Source organism: Henckelia pumila, chromosome 2, assembly GCF_033568475.1.
Source record: "Henckelia pumila isolate YLH828 chromosome 2, ASM3356847v2, whole genome shotgun sequence".
In the NCBI taxonomy this organism is placed as follows: domain Eukaryota; kingdom Viridiplantae; phylum Streptophyta; class Magnoliopsida; order Lamiales; family Gesneriaceae; genus Henckelia; species Henckelia pumila.
In genome coordinates, this window is record NC_133121.1 from 190,623,032 (window position 1) to 190,648,318 (window position 25,287).

The 25,287-nt window shown below is 38.7% G+C and overlaps 1 protein-coding gene and 1 non-coding gene across 2 annotated transcripts; both read left to right on the forward strand.

Moving 5' to 3' along the window:
• Positions 1-12,324: 12,324 nt before the first annotated feature.
• On the forward strand, positions 12,325-12,431 carry LOC140885835 (small nucleolar RNA R71). Its single transcript, XR_012151249.1, has one exon. It is a non-coding gene; the product is annotated as a small nucleolar RNA R71 (small nucleolar RNA).
• A 10,335-nt stretch (positions 12,432-22,766) lies between these two features.
• Positions 22,767-25,287, forward strand: LOC140882963 (probable inactive receptor kinase At1g48480). Its single transcript, XM_073289234.1, has 2 exons — positions 22,767-24,142; positions 24,537-25,287. The coding sequence occupies exons 1-2, from the start codon at positions 22,837-22,839 to the stop codon at positions 25,085-25,087; spliced, it is 1,857 nt and encodes a 618-aa protein (XP_073145335.1). The 5' UTR covers positions 22,767-22,836; the 3' UTR covers positions 25,088-25,287.

The window sequence follows — 25,287 nt, forward strand, 5'->3', positions numbered from 1 at the left end:
AGTAGCGTTTACCTGTTCAACTGAGTCCTCATGAAGTGTAAGACACATATCAGTGGCGTGTCCAATTGCAGCGCAGATGCCACATGCCTTCGCAGTCTGTCCATTCCCTACAGCCATCTGATGCACAAGAGTCGTCAATTCAATTAATTGTTGTTCAAGGAAAGATACATTTACCTCGTTGTTCTTCCGTGGTGGATGATCATTCCTTATGGTGCCAAATTGTTGAGAATTGGCAGCCATATTTTCAATCAAATTCCGTGCTTGTACCGGTGTTTTGTCCATGAAAACACCTCCACTCGCCGCATCCAACATGCTCCTGTCATGAGGCAACAAACCTTCATAGCATAATTGAATCAACTGGTTTTCACTTATCTGGTGTTGCGGACAACTAGAGCAAAGCTTCTTGAACCGCTCCCAATATTCGTGCAGTGATTCCCCTGAATATTTCTTGACGCCATAAATTTCTTTCCGGATGTTCGCAGCTCGAGAGGCTGGAAAAAATTTATCCAGAAAGATCCTTTTCATCTCCGTCCACGTGGTGATAGAGCCAGAGGGCAAGTAGTATAGCCAATCCTTAGCAGCACTCTTCAAAGAGAAAGGAAAGGCCCTCAGTTGAATCTGCTCCTCCGTCACTCCATGGGGTTTCATACTAGTGCAAACCACGTGGAATTCCATCAAGTGTTTGTTCGGGTCTTCACCTCCAAGACCATGAAAAGCAGGTAGTAAGTGAATTAAACCAGATTTAAGTTCAAAAGTAGCATTATTTTCTAATGTAGGAAAAGTAATGCATAGAGGTTGTTGATTGGGATCAGAAGTGCCCAATTGTCTGTGACTCAGGTTAGCATTAGCAGCCATCTCCTCTTCTGGAAAAGCAGCTCGAGCAGCGGCTTCTTGTTGTTGCCTACGAAGTTCTCGCCTTCGCCTATGCAAAGTTCTTTCGATCTTTGGATTATAGAAAAAATCCTCTTCAACAAGATCACTTGAAAGCATGAACTAGAGAAAGCTAGAACCAGAGAAAAGAAAAAAAAAAGTGAGAATAACAGAATGAAGCAAAATAAAACAAAATAAAAGAACACAACAAAATTAACACCGTTCCCCGGCAATGGCGCCAAAATTTGGTAGCGCTTATCGCGTACGCCCAAATTACCCGACTCAATCAGATAAACAAATAATGCAGTAGCGTGAGTAGGGATCGTTCCCACGAGGAAAGGTAAATTTAAAAGTGTTCTTTAAAATAAAAGGAGGTTTTGGAGTTGAGATTAACTACTAAAAACTTTAAGCAATCAAAATTCACTAGCATGCAAAATTTAAATAAAAGACTGGAGAAATTCAATAAGAGACGAGACTTGGTGTCGGTCGACTACACCCTTGATAGTCATTCATTCAATCATTGATTCTCTAAACTAATTAATCTTATTAAATATTCGTCATTGAAAATTCAATTCCTGTTTCACCGTAATATTAGTTAATTAAAAAACAGCATTCTTAATTAACCCTTACCAATGGATCAACCCGATAACAACAATCTAGATTTAAATCCACGGTAGCATTCAAACTAGTAAAACTAACAAAACTAGACAACACAACACCAGCGGTTATATTTAGCCTATCCAATAATTGACCCTACGAGATAATAAATTCAACAGAAGAAATTATCACACGTAGTTGCTTCGCAAATTAGGTTATTCAAAGGATTACGGATTTGAATTCTAATTTAGCTATCGCTTGCAATACAAAATCCTAAGATAGCCAATCCTAAAATCTCGCATACAAACATAAAATAAAACAGATCAAAAATTGATACTTAATAAAGATTAAAACACTACAAATCAAATTTCATGAATGAAATATACCAAGGGTTCGTCTCCCTCAACCAATTAAAAGAGTTTAGTTACAACGATTCATAGCGAAATTCACAAAATTCAAAGAAAAAGAAGAAAACTAGAATTAAGAACTCAAGAAGAAAAACCTCGCCTCCAATGTATCTCCACAAGTCTGATAAAAACCCTACTAAAACGGAATAATAGTTTAATAAAGGCTAGGAACTAAATTAACAAAGTTTCCAAAAATAAATTTTTTTCCCGAAACAAAACGCCCGCTCGATCCGCAACATTCTGCGGATCGAGCGGCGTGAAAATGCGTAACTCTCTGCCTCGCGTAAAAAAGGTCTCGCTCGATCGGTAAACATCTGCGGATCGAGCGAGAAAGAAGTTCCATCCTACTGTCCTCAAAATATAAGTGCTCGCTCGATCTACATACTCTTGCGGATCGAGCGAGAGAGCATTTCCAGAAATTGACTTGAATTTCCTTTGCTTCAAATCTCCGTTCCTCCGAGGTTCCATCTTAGTCCGCAAAATAAGCGACCTAACCACAAAAAACAAGAATCCCATCATGCAAACACAGAAAATGCAATACGAACAAAATGCTAAAATAAAACATGCAACTAATGCAAAACAACAACAAAAATGATACTAACAAATGCAACAAAAACACAACTATCAACCCTATTCCATGGGGCAGGTCTGCGGCTGGATGAGGCGGGTGGTTCCAGGAGATCTTAGGCAGTGGATGGCCAGCAGGATTATTGTCTAGGCTTATGTTTCTGTTGTTTTTGGATTGATACAGAGTTCGATATGGTTGTATCAAAATTATTTTATTTGGGATTTATTTATGTTTCCGTTGATTTTTCTGATGATTTAATTGATTAAATTAAATGTATGCTTAAGCTTCTTAATTAGTAGATGATCACGGCGCGGGTCACTACACAAATACTTCCATTCGAAAATTGTACCATTCATCAAAACCAGCGGTTTGTTTTTTAGCAAACTCATTTACTTCATAAGTTAGGAGATCAATCTGAGTTTGCATATTTTAGTGACCCGCACTTTGATTGATCGAGCAAATACTACCACGAAAAATCAACATAAATATATCTATCAATTAAGCTCGAATAAATCGCAAGTGCACGATTCAAGTTATAATATAATATACTGAGTACGAGTATCTTCCTCAGGGACTAACGAAAATAATTTGTCTTTTCAATTTTTAACTACACAAAGTATCGAAAAAGTGATTTGTGAATTAACTAACATCTAAAATTAAAAATCAATATAAATTAGCTTAAATTTCACAACCAAGCCAACAAATCTCAGAGTGAGGAATAACAATTCAAAATGATTTTGTTGGAATTTCGGTTCACCTTTTCCCTAATTGAACTGGACGATTGGAACTTAATTTATTTTTATAAATTTAACAGAAGTTCCTATAACATTGACACTCTCTCTCGAGGTGATGCCAAACTAATCAAATCAGTGAAATAATTAAATCTCTCTAATTATTTATCACGACTGATTGCTTTGCGTTCTATGAATTCTACAACTTTCAACCTGGTGGTCTATGGCTATCAACATGTACTAAATACCATATCTCTATGCATATTTTAAGTCCATGGATTATATCATTCGTCCTAATTATAAACCTATCTCTCGACAGCAATTCATAATTTACGAATCTATGTTAAAGGTAGCTAATAATTAACATAGAAAGAAAAACATGATAAAATCAATTATAAACATAAATCAATTCCCAATACATCTGGTGATTCAATCACACTACAGTGTTTCGGGATTAGGATCCCCTCGATTCCAACAAAATAATAGTTTAGCTACTAGAATTCATTACAAAAATTCAATCTCCAAGATGTTCAACATAAAAATTCAGAAGAAGAAAAAAAGGAAAAACTCCCAACGGAGAAGAGAAATCTCAAGCGTTCAGCCGCCGGTAGTCTCCTGATATGCGTCCCGTGTAACCCTCAAAAACTAAAGAAATAATTGTATTTATCGTTCCCCAGAATCCTCTCCGAAATAAACTCTTGAAATAATAAAAAAATTAAAAACTGCGCGACGCGCCCGAGCGGTAGAAATTGGCCGCTCGGGCGCCTTGAAATTCCTTGCGCTATTGTCTCAAAAATACGTGACCGCGCCCGAGCGGTAGAATATGGCCGCTCGGGCGCCTCAAAATTCCTTGCGCTACTGTTTTCTCAACCGTGTATGCGCCCGCGCGGTAGATAGTGGCCGCCCGCGCGCCCTTCTTCGTTTCCAGAATTTTGCCTTTCTTCTTGTTCTATCTGCATGGCCTCTACTGTGCATCACCTTCCCACCAAGTATCGGCATTTCTTCGTGATTTCCTGCCATAAAAATAGATAAACCAGAGGAGTGAATACGAACATAATAAAACAATATAAAGAACAAGAATGGAAAAGAACGGACAAAATGTAAACGAAACGAAAGCAAAACAAACACAAAACAAGCAATAAAAACACATAAAAACAACTCCTATCAACCTCCCCAAACTAACCTTTTGCTCGCCCTCGAGCAAAATAGGTGGTAGACTAACATGCAGACACAACAGAACGACGAAACAAGGAAGTGAAATTAATCTTCTTAAGCCTCAGAATATTTTCCACAAAATAAACAATCCAATCAATCAACATGCTGACATTTTGAAAATGTAACACCAACTAGCAAACCTTGCAAACTTCAAAATCTCGCAACTCCGTATTTTGGAATACTCTACTCTAAATTCAATTCACACATTCTAGAATCATGAGGACTTTTTCGGGTATATCAGGATCAAGATTTTGAAACATTCAATAATACACACACTCATGACTGGTATAACTCAATGAAAAATAGTGTGTGCATGTTTTTGATCAAGAATCCATATTCATTAACTGTGTCTATCAACAGTCCATAGGCAAAATTCTCACAACCCCTCTCCACTAGTATATTAGGCAACTGTAACTCGGTCAATAGGTCTTATTCGGCTTATAATGTTAGGCTAGGCTAATGGCTCCAAATGAAGGACACGAATTCAAAGAGGGAGTAAATAATGATCATTCTATACAGACTACTCTTTTCGAATTACAAACTTGCACTTCTTCTCATTCATTGATTTTCAGATTTTTCTTTCCTTTCACTTGCCTTTTGCCAACATTCTTCTCTTTCTTTTTCCCCATTTTTTTTCTCAATATTTTCATATTTTTAAACATATCCCTTCTTTTTTCTTTTCTTCTTGCTACCCCCTTTTGATTTTTTGAACAACACTCAACACACCATTCGTTTCTCAGCTTTTCAGTAGGAGCATACACATCAATGATCTACATTCAATTTACTCCCAACAAGGTAGGAATGAGTGTTTAAGCTAGGGTAGTAATTGTAGGTTCTTGAAAAATGTCGAATGGGGGTTTTTCACACGTTTTCATGCGTGCCATTCATTTTCTATTAAGCTCAAATAAGGTACTAGGGACAAAATAAATCAAGGGTAGTTTGAAAGGCACAAACGAAATTCAGAAAGAAATGCCTATATCACTCCTAAATCACAGTATGCCCGTATTGCGCCTCGAGGGATGTTCGAACTTGTTCTAGACAAATCTCAATTCACAGTTAACTCATACAGATCTCAATCAGTGCAGAAAAAAGAATCATCAGTAGTTAGCGATGATTACACCAACATAAAATCCAGATTATGCACCTCTCGTGCTCATATAAATGTGAAGGCTCAATTGGGCATCTAAAGGTAATTCACGAAAGATTTCTTTCTAGCCCAAAAATCAAACAAATTGCCTCAATCATATCCAAGTTTGTGTGTTTCAAATACAGATTCAAGTGTACCTCACAGAATGTTTTGAGACCTATTCATCGACTTGGTTATACTAGTTCAAAACGATTTGTCAAACAAAGAAGATAGTCATGGACTTAAGCAAAAACAAACAGTGAACCCAAAAATTTTTTTTTTTTTTTTTTTCATCATTGGCTTTTCTAATTTTCATTCACAACACTTGCAACTACATTACAAACGACTCAAACGAACAAAGAAAACACGAAAAACAATACTGAAAACACAAAAGACACATACCCTCCCCAAACTAAAGACGAGCATTGTCCCCAATGCTACTTAACACCACCAAAATTAAAACAAACTAAAAGAAAATAAAAACAAAAAAACAATAAAAACTCCCCTGGTACTAATCAGACTCCTCCTCATCCATGTCTTCGGGCAGATCCCGAACCGGTGGAGCATATTGGAACTGGAACGGTGTAGGATATGGAGGTGGTGCAGGATAAACGGCCGGGTCCATCCCAGCATTGGCAAGCAGTCCTCGCATCATGGCATGGGTGGATTCATTGTAGGCGGCGTTTAACTCTTGGCAGTGCTCCTGATGTTGCATCCATGCTGACATTTCACTCAATGTTTCATGTGTGGTGCGGCGAGCAGGAGGTGGCCGAGGTGCAGTCCGTGATGATTGACCAGGGCCAGAGCTGGCCTGGCCAGGAAGTGAAAACTCACGTACGCGGAAGGCGTGTTTTGCTTTCAGAATTGTGTTATCCACTGCCTGCATTGGGTGCAACCATTCTTCTGTGTCCTTGTATGGGACACCAGCTTGCACACACAGTAAAGAAACAATGGTCGGAAAGAAAATTGAAATGTTGGACGTGCGAATGGAAGTGTACAACTCTTGGTTGATAATTCGTCCAACATTAACCGGCCATTGTTTGTGCACAGCATAGAGAAGCACCGCCCTGCTCATTGTCACAACATGTGTATGGGACACCGGCATCAACCTGTGGGTCAGAAAAGCATACCACAAGGCCGGTTCCAGCTGCAAATTTTTTTCCTTAAAAGATATGAACTTCATCGAATCCTTCCACACATTAGCTTCATAGCACAACTCATTCGAAATTTCATTATAATCCGGATTGGCCTTAAAAGCCTGAAATTGGCTATCATCTACTTCCGGAGTTTGCAATAACGCATTAATAGCAGCGGGAGTAAAAGAAACAATCTTACCCCGCACGAAGGTAGTGCTATCGGTACGCTCGGCGGCGTTGGCGTAAAATTCACGGACCAAGGGGACTAATGCCGCGACAGGTTGGCGGCAAAACTCGGCCCATCCTCGAGCTACGATGCCAAGGGAGGCGGTGCAGTTTTCAGAAAGATCAATTCCTCTCTTTGGAATGGGATTCCTAGCGGCCTTGGCTTCCTCATAACGTGTCTTTGCTTCTTCAGAAATAAATTTCACATCTATTAAGTGGGATGGGTTGGCCCTAGAGGTGGCAATCTTCTGTTTCTTTGGCTCCATGTCGAGAGATGTGAGAACTCGAGTGAATTACCTGCGAAATTGAGAAAAGAAGAAGAAATTGAGAGTGAGGGAGATGGCGGCTGTGAGGGAATTAGGGTTAGAGAGAAAGGAAAGAGAGAAAATAAAGAAGGGAAAAAGGAATTGGGTGTTTTAAATTTTTGATTTTGCGCGAGGCGCCCGCGCGGTAGAAAAGTGTCGCGCGGGCGCACACCCTTTTTTTCTAAAAAAATTTTGACAGAGGGTTGGGTGCGCGGGCGGCAGAAAACTGCCGCGCGAGCGCACCCCCTGTTTTTCAAAAAAATTTAAGACCGAGAGTTGGGTGCGTGGGCGGCAGAAAACTGCCGCGCGAGCGCACCCCATTTTTTTCCAAAAAATTTTAAAACAGAACTCAACTCGAGAAAGACAGGAAATTAACTAAAAATTCTAACACTTGAACTAAAATGAACAAAAAAAAACGCGAAAATAAAAAGGAAAGTAGAATGTAGTTCTCAATTTAAAGTCGAGAGCTTGACTTTTCACCCTCCCCAAACTAGTCTTGGTCAGTCAATGTGGTGATGACTGGCGTGGAATCCACATCACCCCCCACATAGTGTTTTAACCTTTGAGCATTGACCGTGAACGACTCGTTGCGGGCATCTTTGATCTCTATGGCCCCTGATGGATACACCCTGGTGATCTTATAGGGCCCAGACCATCTAGACTTCAGTTTCCCGGGAAATAGTCTCAACCGGGAGTTGAACAGCAACACAGCCTCTCCTTCCTTGAATTCCCGCTGACGAATACGCCTGTCATGTATTCTCTTTGTCCGTTCCTTGTACGAAACCGCCCTGTCATATGCATTGTCGCGGAATTCTTCCAGTTGATTTAGCTCCAACAATCTTTTTTCACCTGCAGCAGCAAATTCATAGTTTAGAGTCTTAATAGCCCAAAATGCTCTATGCTCTAATTCAACAGGTAAATGGCATGCCTTTCCAAATAATAATCTATAAGGGGAAGTGCCGATAGGGGTTTTAAATGCCGTCCTATAGGCCCATAAGGCATCATCAAGTCGAAGTTCCCAATCCTTCCGATTAGTACTCACACTTTTCTCTAGGATCTGTTTGATCTCTCGATTGGACACTTCCACTTGGCCACTGGTCTGGGGATGATATGGGGTAGATACCTTATGCTTGACACCATATTTCTTTAAAAGTTTGTCAAAAAGTTTATTGCAAAAGTGGGTGCCACCATCACTAATGATTGCACGGGGTGTACCAAACTAATTAAAAATATTTTTCTTCAAAAATTTTAGTACAACCTGTGCATCATTTGTTGCAAAAGCTTCAGCCTCTATCCATTTTGAAACATAATCGACTGCGACCAAAATGTATTTTTTTGTCAAAGAAGGTGGAAATGGTCCCATAAAGTCGATTCCCCAAACATCGAATATCTCACACTCAATGATATTATTCATAAGAATTTCATTTCGGTTAGAGATATTACCTGTCCGCTGACATCTATCACAAGCTAAAACATATCGGCGCGCATCCTTAAAAAGGTCGGGCCAATAGAACCCACATTCCAGTACCTTCGCTGCAGTTTTGATTGGCCCAGTATGGCCACCTACCTCACGATCATGACAATGACTGAGGATGCTTTGCATTTCTCCTTCCGCCACACATCTCCGAATCATTGAGTCAGCACATATTTTAAACAAAAATGGTTCCTCCCAAAAATAGTGCTTGACATCCGATAAAAATTTTTTCTTCTGATGGAACGATAGATTATGTGGGAGTGTGCTTGTGACCAGAAAATTAGCAAAATGTGCATACCATGGTGAACTCTCTATGGCGAAAAGTTTTTCATCAGGGAACCAATCATCTATATCTTTTACTTCATTTTGTGTATCATCAGTAATGCATTCTAATCTAGACAGATGATCAGCTACTACATTTTCAACACCTTTCTTATCCCTGATCTCTAAATCAAATTCTTGCAAAAGCATGATCCACCTAATCATTCTAGGTTTCGCATCTTTATTTTCCAACAGGTGTTTAATAGCAGAGTGATCTGTGTAGACTGTGATTTTTGAAAGCACAAGGTACAAATGAAATTTATCTAGTGCAAATACTACAGCTAGAAACTCTTTTTCAGTTGTGGCATAATTGAGCTGAGCTTCATTAAGAGTCTTACTAGCGTAGTAGATGGTTCGGAATACCTTGTCTATTCGTTGGCCAAGTACCGCACCAACAGCAGAATCACTAGCATCGCACATTACTTCAAATGGAAGCTCCCAGTTCGGCGATGTCAATACTGGCGCAGTCACCAGTCTTTCTCTCAACACCTCAAAGGCCTGCAAACAATTCGAATCAAAATCAAAAGGGGCATCTTTCATGAGCAAAGAGGACAGAGGTTTGGCAATTTTTGAAAAGTCTTTAATAAATCGCCGATAAAAACCAGCATGTCCGAGGAAGCTTCTAACTCCTTTTACTGTCGTAGGTGGAGGCAGATTTTGAATAACGTGCACCTTAGCCTTGTCCACCTCTATCCCCTGTTCAGAAATTCGGTGACCCAACACTATACCTTCTGTCACCATGAAGTGACACTTCTCCCAGTTAAGCACCAAATTGGTCTCCTCGCATCTTATCAACACAGAATTTAAGTTATGCAGACATGCATCAAAAGATTGACCGAAAATAGAAAAATCATCCATGAAAATTTCTAGAAAATTTTTGACCATATCATAAAAAATAGCAGTCATACATCTCTGAAAAGTAGCAGGAGCCTTACATAATCCGAAAGGCATACGTCTGTAGGCAAACGTACCATATGGGCAGGTAAAAGTCGTTTTATCCTGGTCTTCAGGTGCAATCGCTATTTGATTGTATCCTGAGTACCCATCTAAAAAATAGTAAAATTCATACCCAGCCAATCTTTCTAGCATTTGATCAATGAACGGGAGGGAAAAATGATCCTTACGGGTTGCGTCATTTAATTTTCTATAATCTATGCACACACGCCAACCCGTAACTGTCCTAGTAGGTATTAATTCATTATTCTCATTCTTTATGACATTTATCCCCCCTTTCTTTGGTACACACTGCACTGGACTCACCCACGACCTATCAAAAATAGGATAAATGATACCTGCGTCCAACAGTTTGATCGTTTCAGCTTTCACAACTTCCTGCATCTTTGGGTTTAGTCTCCTCTGTGATTGGACTAATGGGTTGATGCTCTCTTCCATTAAAATCTTGTGCATGCATATGGATGGATTGATTCCTTTGATATCCGCCACTTTCCAAGCAAACACACTCTTGTGTTTCTTAAGCACCTCCATTAGTTTGTCCTCCATCTCACCTATCAAAGAAGAAGATATTATGACAGGTAACTTATCGTTCTCACCTAAAAACATGTATTTAAGATGAATGGGTAATGGTTTCAATTCCACAGTAGGTGGTTCCTCAATGCTTGGTTTCTGAAGAACTAAATCCTTCCGGTCACCAAGGTCTTCAAGTCTAAGCTTTCCACCTCTTCTCCATGACTGGTTGTCATTCAAGTATGCGGTCATCTCTTCTACTCCGTCACTGAGGTCGCCCAACTGTTCAGATACAAGTGCAGCCTCTAACGGTTCCTGAAAATTATCCTGCACATAATCAAATAAGAGTGAGTCTACTACATCTAACTGAAAACATTCTTCATTATTCTGAGAAAATTTCAAAGCATTAAAAACGTCAAAAGAAATTTTCTCCTCTCCCACTCTCAACAACAGCTCTCCCTTCTGGACATCTATAAGTGCTTTTCCTGTTGCCAGAAAAGGTCTTCCCAAGATGAGTGGCATGTCTAGATCTTCTTCCATATCTAACACCACGAAGTCCACGGGGAAGATGAATTTGTTCACTTTCACAAGCACGTCCTCGATAATCCCCCGTGGATATTTGATGGACCTGTCCGCCAGTTGTAAAGACATTCTGGTGGACTTTGGTTCTCCCAAGCTCAGTTTCCTGAAAACAGAGTAAGGCATTAAATTTATACTTGCACCCAAATCACACAAAGCCTTATGAAACTGAACATCATTAATTACACAAGGGATAGAGAAACTGCCTGGATCCTTTTTCTTTTGTGGGATTTTGTTCTGCACCAGTGCCGAGCAATTTTCTGTCAGACTTATCATTGCATGCTCCTCCAATTTCCTCTTGTTAGAGAGGATTTCCTTCAAGAATTTCGCATAGCTTGGCATTTGCATCAGTGCATCGGCGAAGGGTATATTGATGTTCAATTTCTTGAACACTTCTAAAAATTTACCAAACTGAGAGTCTAGCTTGGCCTTCTTAAGAGCTGCAGGAAAAGGTGGTGGCACAACGATTTTTGATTGTGAAGTGGGTGGGGGTGTTGAGATAGATGACTTACCTGAAGTTTTTTTTTATGTACCCGTTTCGGGCTCTTTCTCGCTTTTTTGTTCAGGCTCGACCGTCTTTCCACTCCTTAATTCAATTGCTTTCACCTGTTCCTTCGGATTCTTCTCAGTGTCGCTCGGCAAAGTACCCTGATCTCTGCTAGAAATTGATTTGGCCAATTGACCTATTTGATTCTCCAGATTTTTGATCGATGCATCTTGATTATGCATACGGGTTTCAGTAGATGATATAAATTTCTGCATCATCTGCTCCAAGCTTGATTTCTCCTCTTGAGGATGCCTGCTGTAATTCTGATTTCCATACGGCTTATTATTCTGTCCACCCCATGAAAAATTCGGATGTTGTCTCCACCCTGGATTGTACGAATTCGAAAATGGGTCATTCTTGGGGCGATTCTGATTTCCCATGTGGCTTGCCATAACTCCCTCTGGTTGAGAGAATGTTTGACAGTCTTTCGTGAAATGCTCTGCACCGCATTTTTCACACCATACTTCTTGCACTTGCATTGCCGAATGTCCTACACTCAGTTCCTCGATCCTTTTGTTCATGACTTCAAGTTGAGCAGCCACAGATGTGAATGCTTCAACTTGATGAATTCCAGTTGATTTCCGGGCCCCACTCCTTTCAGATTGAGGATGATAGCTACTGGTTGCCATTTCCTCGATTAATTCATAACCATCCTCCGACGACTTTCGCAGTAGATTCCCACCTGCAGCTGCATCTAACATGGTACGATTTGAATGAGAAAGTCCATAGTAAAAAGTTTGTACCACAAGACCGTCTGGTAATTGGTGGTGTGGACATCTCCTCAGTAGATCCTTGTAGCGTTCCCATGCTTCATAAAATGTTTCCTGTTCACCTTGGGAAAAAGTTGTGATGTCTGCTCTCAGCTTCATTGACTTTGATGGTGGGAAGTATTTGGTGAGGAAAGCTTTAGCCAGATCATCCCAAGTTATTATGGAACCTGCAGGTAAATTCGTTAGCCATGCTTTCGCCTTGTCTCGTAGTAAAAAAGGGAATAAACGCAAACGAATAGCGTCATCTGAAACTCCCTGTATCTTGAATGTATCACAAATTTCTAAAAAATTTGTGAGATGCACATAGGGTTCATCAATGACACTTCCACCAAATTGAAGCGTGTTCTGAACCATTTGAAGAATCGCCGGCTTTATCTCAAAGTGATTCGCTGCTACAGTTGGCCGGATAATGCTTGGTCGAGCACCTTCAATATTTGGTAAGGCAAGATCCATCATGGATCTGTAAACTGGTGGTTCTTGTTCGTGTTCTCCTTCCATTTCTTGCTGCTGTTGCCTTCTTCTTCTGTGAAAGGTTCTGTCGATTTCTGGATCAAAAGGCAATAGTCCTTCAGGTGAGTGTTGCATGTACTGCAAGAGAATCCTGCAGTCCACAGATGGAAAAGAATGATTAAAATTGTAATAGAGAAAAATCAAATCAAACAAATTAAAATCTATTTATTCCCCGGCAACGGCGCCAAAAACTTGATCGAGCAAATACTACCACGAAAAATCAACGTAAATATATCTATCAATTAAGCTCGAATAAATCGCAAGTGCACGATTCAAGTTATAATATAATATACTGAATACGAGTATCGTCCTCAGGGACTAACGAAAATAATTTGTCTTTTCAATTTTTAACTACACAAAGTATCGAAAAAGTGATTTGTGAATTAACTAACATCTAAAATTAAAAATCAATATAAATTAGCTTAAATTTCACAACCAAGCCAACAAATCTCAGAGTGAGGAATAACAATTCAAAATGATTTTGTTGGAATTTCGGTTCACCTTTTCCCTAATTGAACTGGACGATTGGAACTTAATTTATTTTTATAAATTTAACAGAAGTTCCTATAACATTGACACTCTCTCTCGAGGTGATGCCAAACTAATCAAATCAGTGAAATAATTAAATCTCTCTAATTATTTATCACGACTGATTGCTTTGCGTTCTATGAATTCTACAACTTTCAACCTGGTGGTCTATGGCTATCAACATGTACTAAATACCATATCTCTATACATATTTTAAGTCCATGGATTATATCATTCGTCCTAATTATAAACCTATCTCTCGACAGCAATTCATAATTTACGAATCTATGTTAAAGGTCGCTAATCATTAACATAGAAAGAAAAACATGATAAAATCAATTATAAACATAAATCAATTCCCAATACGTCCGGTGATTCAATCACACTACAGTGTTTCGGGATTAGGATCCCCTCGATTCCAACAAAATAATAGTTTATCTACTAGAATTCATTACAAAAATTCAATCTCCAAGATGTTCAATATAAAAATTCAGAAGAAGAAAAAAAGGAAAAACTCCCAACGGAGAAGAGAAATCTCAAGCGTTCAGCCGCCGGTAGTCTCCTGATATGCATCCCGTGTAACCCTCAAAAACTAAAGAAATAATTGTATTTATCGTTCCCCAGAATCCTCTCCGAAATAAACTCTCGAAATAATAAAAAAAATTAAAAACTGCGCGACGCACCCGAGCGGTAGAAATTGGCCGCTCGGGCGCCTCGAAATTCCTTGTGCTACTGTCTCAAAAATACGTGACCGCGCCCGAGCGGTAGAATATGGCCGCTCGGGCGCCTCGAAATTCCTTGCGCTACTGTTTTTCTCAACCGTGTATGCGCCCGCGCGGTAGATAGTGGCCGCCCGCGCGCCCTTCTTCGTTTCCAGAATTTTGCCTTTCTTCTTTTTCTATCTTCATGGCCTCTACTGTGCATCACCTTCCCACCAAGTATCGACATTTCTTGGTGATTTCCTGCCATAAAAATAGATAAACCAGAGGAGTGAATACGAACATAATAAAACAATATAAAGAACAAGAATGGAAAAGAACGGACAAATTGTAAACAAAACGAAAGCAAAACAAACACAAAACAAGCAATAAAAACACATAAAAACGACTCCTATCAGTGATTACATACTAATCAGAAGCTTAAGCATACATTTAACTTAATAAATCAAATAATTAGAAAATAACAGCAGAAACCATAATCAAAAATTAAAATATTGTTATACAACAATATTGAATCTAAAAGTATTTAACCCAATACATAACAACTTAAAGCTTTGACAGATATCTCTCCTGGAAACCTGTAGCCTAAGCCCTCCTGGAACCAACCGCCTCGTCCAAACGCAAACCTGTCCCATGAAATAGGGTTTCCAAAAACAAAGTACGGTACGTGAGCATAAAACGCTCAGTACGAGAGTATGAGTATACGGTATTAAGTGTGCATGTATTCAAATTAACTGGGTACCAAGACACTCAGGTCAAGAAACTAACTCATAAACCAGGCCCAGGGTATATAGCACGTTGCGCCGTCGCCTTAGGAGGTGGCTCCTATACCCAATGGATAATAGTGACCTGATACTAGTACAAGTGTCCAACCATAACAATGACCTAACACAAGACTTATGTATCCAACCATCCTCAATTCATAGGGTGAGCGCCCTAATACTACAGGATATCTCAAGGATATGAAATCAATATGCTCATGTATGCAACATACAGTCATGAAATGTTGTTTCATATAAATCATGCAATCACATAATACATGAAAACACATAATACATACATACTCAATCTGGATATCTCGAATAGTACTTTCGTAACTCATATACTATGCCAAATAAACCATCTCTATGTCCAAGCCTATAGTCCGCACTACAATGCAAAGTTCTCATGCATTATAATATTATTCTAAAAGCCTTAACTAAGCTATAGCATACTCCCTATTTACTATAAGGAGCAAGAGCTATACCTGCGTCCGTCATCAGCCCACTGATGACGACTGCCCTAGAACTTTGGCATCTCTCCGCTGCAACTCCGGAGCACCTCGCCAACTTCCGGACCAAGCCTAGAGAGGCTGGAAACACCCCCAAAACACCTAGAATACACTAAAGACCGAGAGAGAGGTTGGAATTGGTGTGAAAAAATGAATCTTGGAGGGCCTATTTATAGGTGGAGATCGGACGCTCTGATCCTTGCATGCGCAACACGTCACTGCATGCACAGTTTGGATGCTTTGATCCCTACTTCGGAGGGTATGAACTGTTGCGTGTTCGTTCAACCTTGACAACTCAACACTTGCATGGCCTAACTGAGATTGGACGCTCCAATCCCTAGGTTTAGACGGTCTGATATGTTCGAAGCCTCAGATCCTCTGATGAATGCCTCCAAAGGGTTAAAACCCTCCGATCCCGAGTTCGGACGCTCCAAACTTCCATTAGCCAAAATTCCAAAAATTGTCTAATTAATTCCAAATTAAGTCTCTAATCCATGTTTAACCATTTTATTATTAATCTTATAAAAATGGAACCGGGTCATTACACATATAGCTTTCTCATTTCTTCTTCTTCTGTCAAATCCAATGCAGAGAAGGTATGTTCGATTGGATCTCTCACAATTGGTCCAGTTTCACACGGTGCTGGAAGAATGGTTGGTTCATTCACTATTTGAAAAGGTTCTTTGGTAGCCATCCTAGTTTATTTGCTCTTTTCTTTCCCCTGGGAGCTAGATCCAGCAGTAGCAGAGAGTGGATCAGGGTCCACGATTTCTTTATTCATCCCTTGAGCTTGTGAAGGATCAGCTATGAACAGTTCCCTTCCCATGGGAATAGACATGGCAGGTGAAGATGTAGGCTTGGCCTTAGTGGTTCTATCCTTCTTGTTCAGTGGCTTCATGGTAGGATCGTCCACCTTTTCATCTTCACTATCATGGGTGACCATTTGTCTCCTGGTCCTGGGATTAGGCTTGGTAGTTGCAGGGCTAGTTTTATTGGTGGTCTTGGAAGTTTTTGGAGCCTGCACTTGTGAAGTTTCAGTCATAGTCTCCTCAGTTGAGACAGTTGGCTGACCCTTTGCTCTAAGAGAAATGATATTATGAGCAGTCAACCTCTTTGATTTTACCAGAGGGGTTGCAGTTGGCAAAGGCACTCCAACATCATCAAATAGCCGAATGATTTGAAATGCAAATCCGAAATATTGCTTTCCAGATAACATCATTTCCTTGAAGATGTTGTAGAGAATTTGTCTCCAGTTGACTTTGATCCCCTTTACGATTGCATTCATGGAATGGAACTACTCAGCCATCATTGCTACAAAGGAGCCAGCTTTGGCTAGAAGCCCTTTGGCCACAATATCAGCCAAAACTTGATATTCCATTTTCAGTTCCTTCTTCGCCTATGAAAGCTTGATTGGCTGTCCAGACGCAGAGAACAGTGTACGCATTTCCTCAACGTCAACGGCTGGAACTTCAGACAGATTGGTAATGCACTTAGAGGGTGTTTGGGAGAGCTTATAAGCTCTTGAAAACAGCTAATAAGTTGTTTCATAGCTTATAAGCTGTTTAAAAGTGTTTGGTAATTTTTTTATAAAAAAAACAGCGTATAAGCTATCAAAATAAGCTGTTTGACATCTTATAAGCTATTTTTAAAAAAGTAGATACACCCCTAATTTTTTAAGAAAAAATCTTATTTTAATATTTTGCTTCTCAATATTATCCCTGTATATTTTCACATATGTCCACCATGCCCTCCATCCATTTTTAACTTTACCTACACAAATAAAGCCTACTCTCGCGTAGCCTTCAACTTCTTCTCTCCCAGATTTTCATTTGCCTTTGACTTCTTCATTTTAATAGATTTAAATCTTCCAGCTTCATACTGATTTCCACCTTAATCAATTTGCTATATATATATATATATATATATATATATATATATATATATATATAATTTAAAATAAGGTTTTGTTCTATCATTTTCTTAGAACTTAAAAAAACAAAACTATCAAGATATTATTGAGCAATTTTAAAAATATTATAACATTAAACATTTTTAAAAAAATTCAAAGCATAAAGATTTTTTTAAATTAAAATATAAAATAGTTTTTTATTTAAGTTTAACATGTAACATAAATTTTTTTAAAAAAATTCGTATATATATATATAATATTTACATCACCTTCATATTATTATACATTTTTCGTAATTTTGACACTAAAAAGATCTTATAATACCAAACACATCAACATCTTTAAGTTGTTTAAAATAAGTTTATCCAAGCACTTTAACAACTTATATTTAAAATAAGACCTAACAGCTTATAAGCTCCTAAAACAGCTTATAAGCTCTTACAACTTATAAGTTGTTTTTAATAAGCTCGGTCAAACACCCTCTTAGATGGCAGAAAAAATAGATCAAAGAAGAGTTTTTTGCCGAGAACCATCTGATGGCCTCCGAACATCAGAACCATTTGCCCATCCTCGTTATCAAACACTTATGGTAGACTTTGAGCAGTTCCTTCTCATATTAACCAAGAGTGTCGATGTAGTAACCCGAGTTCTATTTTACATGTTAGAAAATGACAGTGCTTTTAAAAGTGGCAAAAGAATGATTCAGGAGTCATTATTTCGAAAAACATAAGTGGAAAATCAGCTTCGGAACATCCAAAAATGGTAGGGAGGGTCCAGGGGACCCGAATAATTTGGAAGGAGTAGGAGCAGTTCAGACATTCCAAACCAGTTCGGATCTTCCAAACTTAGCAGGAAACATGTGTCATGGTGGGCTGGACAAGTGTCATTTCGGACCTTCCGATCCATGTTCGGACCTTCCGAACTCAACAGCCCCTTGCGGTGTCAAAATGTTTTTAATGCATGGAAAGTGAGGTTTTTATCTCACACTACCCTTTCAAACCTTACCAAGGATGACGATTTACTACTCCTGCATCAGGTTTTTGCTCACACTGTCCCATATCCAACACCTTCACCTGGGACGAGCTCTATCCAAGCTCATCTTGTCACTCGCCCATTTCCTATAGTAGTTATCACGGATCCTCTACCCAAAAACTCGCATCAGATTCTCTCACCATGACCCTACTGGAAAGGGCAAGGCAGTTCTCACTACCATTCTTGATGAGGATGAGGACGATGATACAAAATCTCCTATTAAAACTGTTGTTGATCTAAATATGGAACAATTTGAAAAATATGCTACCACTGAAAGTGCATATTTTGATGAATGGGAACATATTCGTACTATTCAGCACTTGTCAGTGTTCAAAGGTGAAAAATCTAAGTTCATTCAGGCTCTGCGTTGTGAAAAACAAGTGTTTGGTGCTACTGAAACTAAATCGGTGATATAATCTAATTTTCATTTCATTATATTCTACATAAATTGAAGGTTGAAAAACTTTCAAAGGTTTTGGTCATTCTTCGTGCCAATTTTGATCCTCAAAGTCCTACTTCTCATCAGGATGATGCATTAATTACTCATTTGGATAATATTGAGGACTCTAGATTTGGAAGTCCTAAATATGGAAACAAGTTATGCTAATACCGATGGATCTAGAATGCATGCAATAGAAGTGTTCCAAATCAAATCAGTAGAGGAACGCACAACTTCTCCTAATGATGTTGTGTCCAGTACTCCTGAACCTACACCTATGCACAACATAAATACTCTTTTATGGCCGTTAGGGAACTCTCAACAGTAGAAGATATGGTCTATTCTTTTGTTGAGGCTGGTGGCTCTGCACCTACTGATCATATTTCTACTATTTGTAGCACGATTCCAGAATCTAGTTCTCATGACCATACTGCTACTGTGGAACCTTCTCCAGTTGGTCTACCATAAGCCTTTCTGTACTGCTGCTGCTTCATCATAAGTACCATTAATCTCTATTACTCAACCTCTCATTCCGGATCTTGCTCTCTTTTATGAGGCTTATCATCAAGAAATGACGACTACTGCTACCGCAAATCAAGAGACAGCAGAACCTGTTCTCCTTGAAAAACCTCTGGGACATACTTTTTCTTCTGCCTCTCCAACCGCTGATGCAAAACCTGAGCTCCCTGCAGATCCAAATACTGCCTTAATTCTTTTCTTTGCAAATCCAAGCTCTTCTGGTCTTCCACCTTCTGAAAATTCTGAGCATAAAACATCCACCATCGAAGAGATAAAGCAAAAACTGCTAGAGAAGACACTCCACCTTCATCTCTTGAATTGAATTCAACAGTATTTGTTGATTTATATGATCTAAAGCGGAGCTGTATTGGGATGCACGACTTGGTCAAGGAAATTCATTATGACCAATTAAAAGATAAATCTGTTGAAACATTCTTTTCAAGCCGCTCCATGGATTATCTTTTGAAAATACACGAAGAGTTTGCTAAATTTCAAGTGAATTTTATCTAATTTCAGTAGGGATGCTTCCACTTCTCATATATAAGTTCTTCTTGGGAAAGCATCTGTTGTTGCTTCTAGTCACAAAAATGCTAATTCTCTCATAACTATAAATTATCATATCAAAGGAATCACTAAAACTACTCAATTTCATTATGTGTCTATTCACCCCTCGAATACCAAATATTATGACATTTTTGCTCAGATTGCTGATCTATTTCAGTTTATTGTGGATCTTGGTGCATAAAAGGGGGAAAGACCACCAGAATCATCCGCATCTGCTGCCAATTTCAATCAAGAAAAAGGAGATAGAGGACTAAATCTCGATCCAGTTGACATTCAGATGGCTAATCCAAACAATACCAATCTATTATTTCTTGATTAAATACTTTTGCTTTGATACTGAAGTTTTTTTTATAACTAATTTTAGGTTACTGATTTTCTATAAATATTGATCTCTTTGGCTTTTTTATATTTTCCTTATGCTAGGTTTTGGCATCACCAAAAATGGAGAAATTGTTAAGTATTTTGAGTTTTGGTGATATTGGCCAGTAGAACCCCAAGCTTACTGAAAACCAGTAGAACGTTAGCAAACTAAGAGTATTCAAATTTCAGTAGAAAATAAATACATTAGAAAACAGATATAGTATTCAAAAGTTTCAATATAAAAGTTGGAAGAACCACATTAGAAAAATTGTAGCCAACTCATGATCTAAAAATCAAAAGTCGACATTCGGGAGTTGTCTGAACATAGATAAGTATACTAAATATCAGTTTTATCTCTAAATAGCCATCCTGAAATATAGTACAACACATTAAATGAACAGTATGATGGGATCGATTGATGAATGGCTCTTAAGAACTAGACCACCAGCAGTTGTAAAGTTGAGTTCAGTTGTGGTTGAAAACTTAATTGCTTCTTCCTCGACTGTCCATGTCAATTGACCAACAAATATATTTAAGTATTCGGGAGGTCAAGTGTCAGATTAGAACAATGTCTCAAAATGGCTTAATATGGAGTAAAAAAAAAAAGGAAGACTTAAATGTAAGAACTCAAGAGTTTGTTTATGGATGTTCATAGAAACAACTGCTCCTACGTCACCCCTTCTTCTTTTTGGAAGGATCCAATATAAGACTTTGAGTATTACAACAACTTTGCAACACCTCAATCCAAGACTAGGAATTACTCAACTTCTTATCACAAAACTCCTAGCCTCTCGACTAAATGCAAACCTTGACTGATTCATCTTACAACGAGTTTTACAGCACCTCAACTAATCTATTACAAAGATATTACAACTCGATATCTTAGCACAAATTGATCCTACACTTGATCAAATATATTCTAAAAAGTGTGTTTTATATCAGTTGAGTGTGAGCTGCTATGATGTGGGAGTTACCTTGATAGATCTTGAGTTGATCACTTGTCTTTTGTTGCGTTCACTCTCAAGTATTATTTTTGGCTTCAAATAATCTTTTATTTATTGCTTCCAACTCCAACAATAACTTGATTCAAACTTTAGCCATTGGTTTGACTTGTTGTCTGCTATCTTGTACCTTCTCTGACATGAAGTACACCGATGCTTCTGTAGCTCGGCGGTGTCAGTCTTGTACAGTAAACTTTACCCAATAGCTGAGGTATTTTTATGACTTCAGTCTTAGTTTGTTCAAAGTATCAGCTTTTATAACTGATCGGGTCAAGTGGCTACCAGTCTTGATAATTCAGTTTATCTCTGCACAACTGAATCCAGTTAGCTTTGCTAGTCCAGTCGTGGTTTTAGCTCAAAGACTGGTCAACTATCTTCAATTTACTTTTTCAATTTCAGTCGTGGACAAAGTCAGACGCCTGATGATTTTGCCTATGTATTTTGTCGAAAGCAAAATCATAAATGTTCCAACACCGTACCATACATTTATTCCCTATTTCTATTTTGAGTATGAAAGAAGTGACAAGCTGAAATTAAGTATACTTTTTGGTACAGGTACAACAAACGAGTTTTAAAAGAGCCGTTTTATTAACGTTGAAAAAAGAAAAAACTATATAAAGCTCTTTGGCTTCTTCAAGAAAGACAGACACTCAAGTCATCAAGCCTTATATCGAATCACAAACCTCCTCTTCTTGAAATTGAAAGTGATTCCAGTACACTCAAAAAGATATACATTAGATACTTCAAGATCCTTTGTACCTAAGACTTATCTCTTTACAATCTACTTGTAATAAATAGAAGAGTGAACACTCTAAAAAAATCAATAAATAAATAAATAAATAGAAGAGTGAGCATTTTGTAAAACTTTGGAAAATAGTCTTTTCCCAAAACCAATTCATTTGTGAGTGTTTCAAAGTTATGAGTCTAGGAGTTTTAGCAGGCAAAAGTAAGTCCTTGTTGAAATGGATTTGTACTAAGGATTGTACTCATCAAATCTTCTTGTAATACCTTATGAAAACAAAAGATGATGAGACGTAAAAGACTTTTATCATTCGAACTTTCAAAAACAAATCCGATCTTATTAGTTCTTTATTGATCAAAAAATCTAGTAAAACTTCTTCCGTACTATTTCAGTGACGTTAAGATAACTCATAACATAAAAAATTATTATAAAAAATTAAAAAATAACAAAGAAATTATTTTATGTGTTTATACTCCTTACATGCCAATGAACGCTAATATCAAACTATTAAATATTTTTATGATAAAAGTATCATATCTAAAAAAAAATTTAGAAACATTGCCCAAAGCAACTAATAAATTCTACATTCTTCATACCAAAATGCACTCAAACATCGGTCAATGAACGTCACGTTCTTGACTCGTACAAGTTGGCACTAAAGAAGGTGGCGACCATTGACTCTCACGTATATTTGAATCAATCTATAACGACCCAAATCCATCCAATTTGAAATTTTCATTGAATGTTCTTCTCTCAAATTTTTCATTGGTAATATATCAATAATTTCAATTTTCGATTAAATAAATAACCATTAATATCCTACTAATGTATTGACCACGAGAGCATCTTGAAGAAAAAAACACAACTAAATTTCTTGCCTTCACTCCAACTTCCTAACCTCCTCTCAAATGGTTTCCCACCATTTCTACTTCCTCCTCCTCTTCCTCTCAACTCTCTCTGATCTGACGCTCTCCGACCTCGAAAACGATCGCACCGCCCTCCTCCGCCTCCGTGCCGCCATCCGCGGCCGCACTCTACTGTGGAACCGAACTGATGCCACACCATGTTCGTGGGAAGGCGTAACATGCGACAACACAACCAACCGCGTGATCGGTCTTCGACTCCCAGGCGACGGCCTAGTCGGGCAGCTTCCGACAAACACTGTCGGAAACTTGAGCGAACTCCGAGCCCTCAGCCTCAGGCGCAATGCGCTTTCCGGCCCGCTGCCTTCCGACTTGGCCTTGTGCACTCACCTGATTGATCTTCACCTGCAAGGCAACAACTTCTCCGGTGAAATTCCAAGCAGTTTCTTCACTCTGACCAATCTTGTACGTGTGAACTTAGCAAGAAACAATTTTTCTGGGGATTTTTCATCCGGGTTCAACGAGTTAACAAGCTTGAGAACATTGTACTTGGAAAACAACCAATTCACTGGATCACTCCCTGATTTGAGTGGCCTCAACAACCTGAGGCAGTTCAATGTTTCATTTAATCGGTTAACCGGATCGATTCCAATGCGTTTACATGGTTTCTCTGCTCAATCTTTCATAGGAACCTCTCTATGTGGTGGAGTTCTTGTTTCCTGTTCAAATGCCAAAGATGGAAGCAACCTTTCAGGTGGGGCAATAGCCGGAATTTCGGTTGGATCAGTTGTTGGGTTGCTTTCAATTCTCATGATTTTGTTCATTTTACGGAGAAAATACAGAACTGGAGATATCCTTTCTCCTGCTGAGAGGTCTCCGATGCCACCCTCCCCTGTCAAGCCGACGGAACACGAATCCTGGGACCGGAAACCTGTTATTTTACCAGAGGAAAATATAATGGAATCGAACAATATATTTTCAAGCCAATACACATCAGATCAGAGGTTGAAAATGGCAATCAAGAATGGTGGGAGTGATGGATTGGTATTCATCGGGGACGATGTTAATACATTCACTTTACAAGACCTGTTGAAATCATCGGCTGAAGTTTTGGGAAAGGGTAGAGTTGGATCGACATATAAGGCATATTTAGAGAATGGAGCTCAAGTGATTGTGAAGAGGTTGAGAAATGTCGTTGTTTCTGAGAAAGAGTTTAGGTCGAAAATCGAAGATGTGGGATCGTTGATTCATGAGAATTTGTTGCCTCTCAGAGGCTATTTTTATGGAAGAGAAGAGAAGCTTCTGGTTTACGAGCCGATGCCCAATGGGAGCTTGTTTGCACTTTTGCATGGTTAGCTTCTTTAATACTTTTTTCATCAAACATTGCTTTTGCCTCATATTTCTGACTATGCTGTGATCCACAACTGATATGTGCTAGTTATCGCTAATATGTCATTTGTGAATATATTGATCCTAGTTTGCCTTTGTGTAGTTTGGCAACACAAAATTTGGCAAAATTTCGACCACCGGCATATGCAAACTCATGCCCTTGTAAAGAATTCCACTTGAATTAAAATTGAAATTTGTAGTTTTGAGGTTCAGTGACAATCCAATTGTTGTTCTTGACCATGTTTAAATGCTATGCTTCATATATTTGGTTGAATAACACGTACCATCTTCCTCTCTACATTTTTTTCTCGTTGGAACTGTTATCTAATCGTGGACTCAAACATTTTTATCACTAGTGGGAAACAAGAAGCAACCATTATCTTGGGAAATCAGGAGCAGAATCGCCCTGGGGGCAGCTCGAGCCATCGAATATCTGCACTCCAACGGCCCTGGGACGACACATGGGAACATCAAGTCATCAAACATATTCCTCACAAACTACTACTATGCACGTGTATCCGAGCAAGGCCTAACACAAGTCGTCTCCCCCTCATCCAACATGGACGGCTACCGAGCTCCAGAAGTAACAGACTCACGCAGGACTTTACAGCCGGCTGATGTATACAGTTTTGGTGTCATACTGCTCGAACTTCTCACGAGTAAATCGCCAGACGATGCTTTGACAGAAGAAGGGATCATTCTCCCTAGTTGGGTGCGATCGGTAGTTCAAGAAAAATGGACGATCGAAGTGTTTGATCCCGAGTTACTAGAGTATGAGAATCTTCAGGAACAAATGGTGCAGCTCTTGCATTTGGCTATTTCTTGCACTTCACAGAGCCCTGAGAGAAGACCTGTGATGGCGGAGATTACACGGCGGATTGGTGAAATTTGTGGTTCAAGAGATTAAATGAATTTGCAGAAGCTACATGAGGTGCTAAAAATTTACGTAAAATTAATCTTTAATGCTCAGTTCATCATGTTTATTCTTCTCTTGTGGCTAAATGATAAATAGTATCATTCGATATTATTGTATTTTTATGAGGAGAAAGTAGTAAAGTATGAATCATGAATTGAATGAGTCAAATACTATATATGCATATTTATATA